This window comes from Octopus bimaculoides, chromosome 2 (genome assembly GCF_046866305.1).
Source record: "Octopus bimaculoides isolate indiv1 chromosome 2, ASM4686630v1, whole genome shotgun sequence".
NCBI classification, from domain to species: Eukaryota; Metazoa; Mollusca; class Cephalopoda; order Octopoda; family Octopodidae; genus Octopus; species Octopus bimaculoides.
In genome coordinates this window covers 32,969,320-32,978,244 of record NC_142929.1, presented here as the reverse complement: position 1 = coordinate 32,978,244, position 8,925 = coordinate 32,969,320, and the positions used below count along the sequence as shown (strand labels likewise).

Sequence of the window (8,925 nt, the reverse complement as noted above, 5' to 3'; positions counted from 1 at the left end):
CAGCAGCAGCAGTTGTAGCAGCAGCAGCAACAGCAGCATCAACCTCGTCATCGTAATCATCACCCGCCGTCCCCTTCAATTTATAAGTTTTTTTTTATATTTGTTGTTGTTTTTACCACTACTACTACTACTACTACTACTACTACTACTACTACTTCAACCGCCACCAAGTTCCACTATTGTTATTGCTACTACTGATGTTATTCATGTGATTGTTGTTGCTGTTGTTGTTCCAGTAGTAGTAGTGGTAGTTAGTGGTAAGTTAGTTGTTAGACGACGGGCTACTACTACCACCATCACTTCCACGACGAAGACGCTGTTATTTATTTATATATATATATATTCGTGTGCACACATATATATATATATATATTATATATATATATATATATATATATATAGTATATACATATATATATTTTCTTCACAACATCTATAGATGCTGTTACTGTTATCATTCGTCCCGTCGTTATCATTCTGATGTTTTTTCTTTTTGTTAAAAAACCCTAAAAAAAAAAAAAAATCAACGATGTGATATATATACATATATATATATATATATATATCTTTATATATTTAATTTTTTTTTGTATCAGCATGTCCATGTTTGTCTTTACAGTTTAAATATCTCCCAATGAATGTTGTATCATTATCATCTTCGTTATGTTATAACTACTTTATTATTACATGTAAGCATTCCAACTCTTCCAAACATAGCTAAAACTAACTGTAAACTTGCCTGTTTCCTTCTCTCTTTCTCTCTATCTCTTGTTATTATTATAAACAAACAAACAAACGACATGTCGCTAACTTTGCGGCAACGGCTTCTACATATTCTTTTTGTAATAACTACGGTACACTCAGCTGTTTTACGTGATTACAATTTGCCGGATACACGACAAGGTAAGTCCCACGTTTCTTTGCATTATTTATCAGTTGCTTTATTTATTTATTTAGCATGTGATACGATTATAAATATTTTTGGTAGAATCGTTAGCATCTCCGATAAAATGTCATTTTGCATTTGTTCCGGCGCTTTATGTTTGTTGTGTGTTCAAATCCTACCTAGGACTACTTTGCCTTTCATTCCGCCGGGGTCGATAAAATAAAGTGCCGGTCAAGAAGTGCGGTTGAGGGTATCGATTAACCACCACTTACTTCGCCCCTTAAAATTTCTGGCTTTTTGCCTTAATCAGAAGCATTTAAGTAGAACCGTTAGAGCGCTGAGAAAATTAATTTGTGGTATTTGTTTCGGCTCTTTACGTTCTGGGTTCCAATACTACCGAGGTCAACCTTGCCTTTCGTTGTTCTTTCGAGGTCAATAAATTAAAGAACCAATCAGGAGTCGTTTTAATCTTCTATTCTTCTCCCCTCAAAACTGCTGGCTTTGTGCTTAAATTAGAATTTATTTTTTTATATATTGATTATGTTATTAATCGAACTTCTGCTTCTAATATTAATCTTATTGGCGGAATCATTAGCGTTCGGCCTTGCAGTTTTGGTACCCGTTCTTTCAATTCTGAGGAATTCAAATCCTGACAATGTTAACTTTGCCTTTTTCAGTCCTTTCGGGGTCGATAAAATAAAGTACCTATCAACAACTGAGGTCGATACAATCGATTGTTCCCCTCCTTTCCCAAACTTCTGACTTTGTGCCTATGTTAGAATCCTTTTAGGGTGGTGGGTTAGGAGAATCATTAATGTCAGATAAAACGTTTAGGGTTATTTCTTCCTGCTCTTTACGTTCTGTTTATATACCACAGTGACCAACTTTGCCTTTCATCCTTCCGGAGTCGATAACAGATACCCGTCAAGTTTTAGGGTGGATAGTATCTGTTAAGTATCTCCTCTCAAAACTTGAACCTAAATTAGAACAGTTATTATTAAACTTATTGGGTTAAGGCGGCGAGCTAGCAGAATCGTTTGCATGCCGGGCAGTCTTTACGTTCTGAGTTCAAATAAATAGCAGGCGAGCAATGGGGTCGATGCAATCGACTTGTTCCTACCCCCCCCCCCCCAAATTTCAGGCCTTGTACCTATTGTAGAAAGGATTATTAAACGTATTGGCAGAATCGTTAGAACGTGATATTTGTTTATTCCGAGTCTTAATGGTCTGAGTTCAAATTCCGTCGAGGTCGACTTTGCCTTTCATCCTTTCGGGGTCATAAAATAAGTGCTATTTGAGCACTGGGGTCGATGTGATCGACTTATATCCCCTCCCGAAATTGCTGGTCTTGCGCAAAAATTTGAAATCAATATTATTATCATTAATTGCTCCCAGAGGAATGAAAGGTTAAGTTAACCCCACTGATGTCAAATTTTCCTTTCATTCTTTTGGAGCAGATAAAATACAGTACCAGTGAAATACTAAAGTCGATAGTATCGATTAATCGATTAAAATTTCTGGCCTTGTGCCTAAATTAGAAACAATATCATTATCATTAGTCTTATCTACTCATAGAATCGGTTGAGCGCCGAAAACTGCCTTGCAGTATTTAGTGACAGCCGTTTACTTTCTGAGTTGAAATGCCGCCAGGGTTTCTTTGCCTTTCAACTTTTCAGGGCCGATAAAATAAAATATCAGTCAAGCACTGGATTCGATATTATCAGCTAACTCCTCCATTCTTCGAAACTGTTGGCCTTGTATCTTGGTAAAAAGCAATTATTAAACTTGATACAAGGATTGTTTGGTCGACTGACAGAGTATTTTGCGGTAGTTAGTTACAGCTCTTCACATTCTGAGTTCGAATTCGGCCTGGATCAACTTTTAGCCTTCAAACGTCGATAAAATAAATGATCTGTGAAATATTGAGGTTAATATAATCAACTTTACTCCTTCCACAAATTGCGATGCCTTGGGACTTTGTCGGAGTAATATAATGCAAAAATTTTAGAGCGACGAACATAATGTTTTGCCGAATTTAGTTGCTGCACTTCATGTTCTGAGTTCAGAAACCACCGGCATCGACTTTACTTTTCGACTTAGCTTCAGACTAAATGAAATTAGCAGCATTCTAGTACTGGATTTCATTTACGTAATTTGTGGACGTGCACAACTGTTGGAAATCAACCAACCAATCAATCAATCAATCAATCGATGATGATTGCAATCATCATCGTCGTTGTTGTCATCATCATCGTTGTCATCGTCGTTATTGTCGTCGTCCTCATCATAATCATCATCTTCATCACGGCAATGTAGTGATAGAAACCTGTAAAACACCTGTAAATGCAGCGGATTGGAAATTTCGGTCCTTTACGTTCTAAGGTCAACTTCTTTCTTCATCTAATCAAAAACAGAGAACGATTTAATCGCCTAACTGTCCCTTCCCTTTATTTTTAGCCATGCGCTTCTGTTAGAAACACTGTTTTTAAAAACTGGTACTTATGGCTTTTTCATCCGAATGTCAACTTTGCCTTTTATCCTTTCAAGGGCCGATAAGACAAAGACTCAGTCAAATACTGGGGCGATAGAATCGACTTCTCGCTTCTCCTAAAATTGCTGGCCTTGAAATATTCATTATTATTACTACCATTAAAGCAGTGGGTTGGCACAATCGTTAGCACGTCAGACAAAATGCTAAGCATCTCTTCACCCGGTTCTTTACGCTCTGGGTTCAAACCCCGCCGAGGTCGACTTGACTTTTATCCTTTCGAGAATCGATGAAATAAGTACCAGTTGACCAGGGGTCGATGTAATCGACTGACACTCTTCCCCAAAATTCCAGGCCTTATGCCTGTAATAGAAAGCATTATTATTATTATTAATATGAATACCTGCCTATATTTAGTTACGGTTCTTTGCGTGGTTAAGGTTACCTTTCATCCTTCCGGGGTCGGTTTCTTCGAGCAAGAGATTATGGCCTAGAATCTCATATCCGAATTCTTAGTGCTGTTTGCACTTTAAGGGCAGAGGAGGGTATATGCCACAACAGTGACAGTATGACTGTGAGGCGTTGTGACCTCCATGTGTTTCAAAGATATAATCCTTTCACAAGGCCTGAAATTTGGTGGGAGGGGACCAGTCGATTACATCGACCCCAGTATTTAACTGGTACTTAATTTATCGACCCAGAAAAGATGAAAGGCAAAGTCGACCTCGGCGGAATTTGGATTCAGAACGTAAAGACAGACGAAATACCACTAAGCGTTTCGCCCGGCGTGCTAACGATTCTGCCAGCTCGCCGTTTTGCTTTCAAAGATATGACGATAGGACAATGTCACTCAAAAGTTTTGCAATTATCGGAAAATGTATGTCTTTCATCGTTCCTGACGCTAACCGAGAACAGCATATGAAGGTAGATGTTAAAAAAAAAACAACAAAAAGACTTGTTTCAATTCTTAACGCCCTAAGTTGAAGTTCTGCCTATAAAGAATTTGGATTTCATACTTTTGGGACTGATAGATGATACGAGTCATACCTTGAAAATGATTACATCTTTTTTTATAAATTCGTGGATCCACGCTTAGGTGAAACATCAATAATTTGATTTTCTGGAGCAGGGGTTGGCGAGCAGGGGTATAAAAAAATGGTTGTTATTTCTAGCAGGCTGAGCAACCACATAAAAGCATCCTCAGTAACAACCATGTAAAGGTACTCACAGAACCGGTGATGGGTAAATCTTCGTTATGTACTTTACCTACCACCCTTTCCTTACAACTTTGGTCTCTAATAGTTGTTGTTTATATACAACCACATTACTGAATCTGTTGTTCACTTAGTATGACACTAGGGTTGAGATTTTCAAATGCACTTAACTTCTGTTTCTAGCAGATCGGGTGATCACGAAGATGTTTCTATCATTTATACCTAAGTAAAGTCCTTATTAATCCTTATTGCTGCTTTTATTGTTCTGGTATAACTATTGGTCTACTTTGATCGAGTTGGCAGATCTATGTATGACACGTAGGTTCGATCTACACATCCATTGATCCTCAGGTCCCATTTACACCGACAGTTAAAGCCCCATACACACTGATAGTTGAAGTCCCATACACACCGACATGCAGTGATGAAGTTTAAAGTACCGAATGAAATGCATGTCGGAACATTGTTCATCTATTAAATTCTACTTTTTTTAGTACTGAAACTTTTTTTTTTTAGGCGGTTGAGTGGGTAAGGGTTCTACTTACGTAAAATGAATTTTTTTCTTCTTTTTCTTCTGTTTTTTTTTTTTTTCTTTTTCTTAATTCAGTCTATGTAGAAATTTACTAAATACACATCCAGAAACAAGACAGTTAATGACGATCGAAACCTAATTGCAGCTATAAATTTTGTTGGCAAACATTGGCATAATTTGTGTATATATGTGTGTGTGTGTGTGTGTGTGTGTGTTTATGGAATAATCGATTATATCGTTTCCAGTAATTCACTGGCAATTTTTATTTTGTCGATCCTAAAAGGCAAAGTTTAACTGCAGGATATGAACTCTGAACGTAAAGAGGACTATCACTAAATACAAATACGGCTTTCTATTCGTCATTTTAACGATTCTGCCAATCAACGGGCCGCGCTTATTTCAAATATGTAAATATGAAGCAAAAGCAGTCTAATCTGTAAAGATGATGTTGATGGACCAAAACATTGCTCATAACCTCTATTAAAATAAATTCTGACATTAGCAAAGTCGTTATCACGTCAAATAAAATGCCTCACGATATTTGTTCTGATTCTCTGCGCTCTGAGCTCAAATCGTACCAAGGTCAACTTTGCCTTTCATCCTTTCGAGGTCGATAGAGTAGTTACAAACTAGGGTGATAGATAGGCAGGGCTGTAAGAACATTGGACCAGGTGCTTTGCTATATTGATTCCGACGCTTGAGTTCAAATCACGCTATGGCTTACATGGATGGTATACCGTATCTTACGTAGTATATACTGCAAACATGTAGTATAAACATTCAGACATTGTCATTATTTTTTCAAATTCTCCTGCATTTCTCAAGGAATGTTTGCTCTTCCAAACTCGTCTTGGTGTATAAGTCAACCTACCTTTATTTTTTACCTGTAAATTTTGATCTGAAACATTCGACGTGTATGCCAGGAAATACGGTACTCAATCGGACATCTGATTTAACACCATCTCTTGGTACTTTAGGACTCTAGCAGAATATCGAGGCCAGTTTTGGGGGGATTTGATGATACTTTTCTGCTTCCCACCTCTCTTTTCTCACCAACTATCGGGGTCCTATGATAGGTAATGGGCACTAACTTCTTCTTCTGACTATAGCATATTAACGAAAATATCATCTCAGACGTTTTGACATTCATTCATTCGATCTTGTTTTCTTTTATGTTTCGTCTCTTATCTATTTTATTTCTGCATTTTCCTTGCCTCCTTCATTTTCTCTTTCTCTCTTATATATGTGTGTGCATAGGTGTATGTGTGTGTGACATGTACACCCCATGGACACCCAGGCACATACGCATACATTGACACACACACAAATATATACATACATACATACATATGTGTGTATGTATGTGTGTAACTGTGTTCATACATTTGTATTTGTATGCTTGATGAGGCACCTGTAAATGCAGGTCCGAGTGTGCAGGCATGCATTCATGTATGTGTGCGATACATACATACATACATACATACAAACAAACTCTACTACATGCATTGAGTAATTTCCTTTGTCGCCAAGTCTAGATGTGGCGTGTGTGTGTGCATGCGCTCGCGCGTGTACATATACTCATGACATTCACTCGCGCTTTCTCTCTCTTTCCTTTTATTTCTCTGTGCAGATATTTATGTGTATGTTTGCTGAATTATTTCTCCAACTGTATATGATTGTTTCTATCCTTTCCCCACGCTTTCCGTCCCTCAGCCTTTCTTTTACCTTTTCAGTTTTTTTCACACTTACCACACTTATATTCAATATTGTGCTTATAAACCTACGCCCTTAAAAATACAGGATTTTTTTTTTGGAAAACAAGTTGGAGTATGAAGTGTGAGATTTTGAGCGAGGGCGCTGTGACATTTATACCTTTCTCGAAAATGTCCACTCATTCGACTGATTGGGATGAAGTTGTTTACCGATAGAAACCAATACAACTTCTGTACCATAGACATGCTGCCTTCTTTCTCTGCTTTTCTTACCTCGGGTAGAATGACCTCTGCGTTCGGGTTCACTGATTTCTTGCTTCTACAGCAGCAGTGGCTTCTGCTGTTCGGATCTCGCTGGTGATCGGATCAGTGGACACTGTCCTTCGGATCTCGCTGGTGATAGGATCAGTGGACACTGTCCTTCGGATCTCGCTGGTGATCGGTTCAGTGAACACTGTCCTTCGGGTCTCGCTGGTGATCGGATCAGTGGACACTGTTCTTCGGATCTCGCTGGTGATCGGATCAGTGAACACTGTCCTTCGGATCTCGCTGCTGATCGGATCAGGGAACACTGTCCTTCGGATCTCGCTGGTGATCGGATCAGGGAACATTGTCCTTCGGATCTCGCTGGTGATCGGATCAGGGAACACTGTCCTTCGGGTCTCGCTACCCCCATGTCCCACTAAACGGTGACATTTAGTATTCTGATCTTGTTCCACCCGTGCTTCCCAATATCAATAGTCACTGCCCTTTGGATCTCGCTAGTTCCAAGCTCCTCTATAACAGTGTCTTCTGTTTCTTGGATACTAAACGACGGCAACAATAACAACAACATCACGAAGGACATACTCTTTAGTTCTTTTATTTTGTTTTACGCAAAGTTCCGCAGCAGCCAAGTGCACCACTCTCCATACGTAAGCACAAATGCATACACATACACATATACACACAGAGAGAGACACACACACGTATTAATGTGCATATATATATATACGCACATACATAAACACACAAGCACATACGTGCATATATATAGACACTAAACACGCATGTAGATATACCTATGAAGGTATGCACACACATACATGAATGCATGCTTCCACACTCGGACCTGCATTTACAGGTACCTCATCAAGCATACAAATACTAATGTATGAATACAGTTACACACATACACCACACACACACACATATGCGCGCGCGCAGACACACGCGTGCACACACACAAATGCACGCGCGCGCGCGCGCACACACACATGCATGCGCGCGCACGCACGCATGCACACACGCACACACGCACGCGCGCGCACACACACTCTGGAGACTTCTGTGTTTTACTTTGCTGTCTCGATTATTTACATAACGATAAAGTAACACAACGAAAATGTTGACATCTTACACAAACACACCCACATATACACCACACACACACACACACACACACACACACACACACACACACACACGGACACACACATACGAAAGTGAAGGCGTCTTGCTTAGTGGTTCGGGTGTTGTTCTCACGTTCACAACATCGGGGTTTCGATTCGCAATGCGATGTATTCTGTTTTGTATTCTTGAGCAAAACACTTCATTTCACATCATTCCAAGCCTCTCTGCAGTAATTGAATAACCTTGCCACAGATTTGCAACATCTCGGTTCAGTGGCAATATTGTGATCTCGGTCACTTATACACCACGGGAACCAGGCAACCAGGTGTATGAGTCCTAGGACTCATGATCACGTGACTGACCAGGTTTTCAGATAGCTGGTCACAATGTGCTTTTGTATTGTTTTAGCCTTTGAATGACGCCACCTGCTGGCTAGGCGAGCAGGCTAACATCCCCCACTCTGACCGAAAGGAGGACTGGAACAGCGTGAAATGAAGTGTTTTGCTCAAGAACACAACGTACCGCCCAGTCAGGGAATCGAACACACGATCTAGCGATCGTGAGTGCAACAGTCTAACTACAAGGCCACGAGCCTTCACTAGGACTCGAGACGGTACTCGCTATATAAAAAGTAAACTACAAACCACTGTTGCCAAAATCCAAAATTCAGTTGGATGATGAAGTTAATTAGCGGTATCCAT

The 8,925-nt window shown here is 39.5% G+C and overlaps 1 protein-coding gene across 2 annotated transcripts in view; it reads left to right on the top strand.

Moving 5' to 3' along the window:
• The first annotated feature begins 283 nt into the window (after positions 1-283).
• Positions 284-8,925, top strand: part of LOC106871710 (A disintegrin and metalloproteinase with thrombospondin motifs 6) — a 294,912-nt gene continuing 286,270 nt past the window's right edge. The window contains exon 1 of one of the 2 annotated variants that reach the window (XM_052976060.2): positions 284-903. In XM_052976060.2, the coding sequence (XP_052832020.1) occupies positions 639-903 (265 nt within the window). In that variant the 5' untranslated portion in view covers positions 284-638. The remainder of the gene's footprint in view (positions 904-8,925) is intronic. The other variant, XM_052976057.2, reaches the window with a different exon arrangement.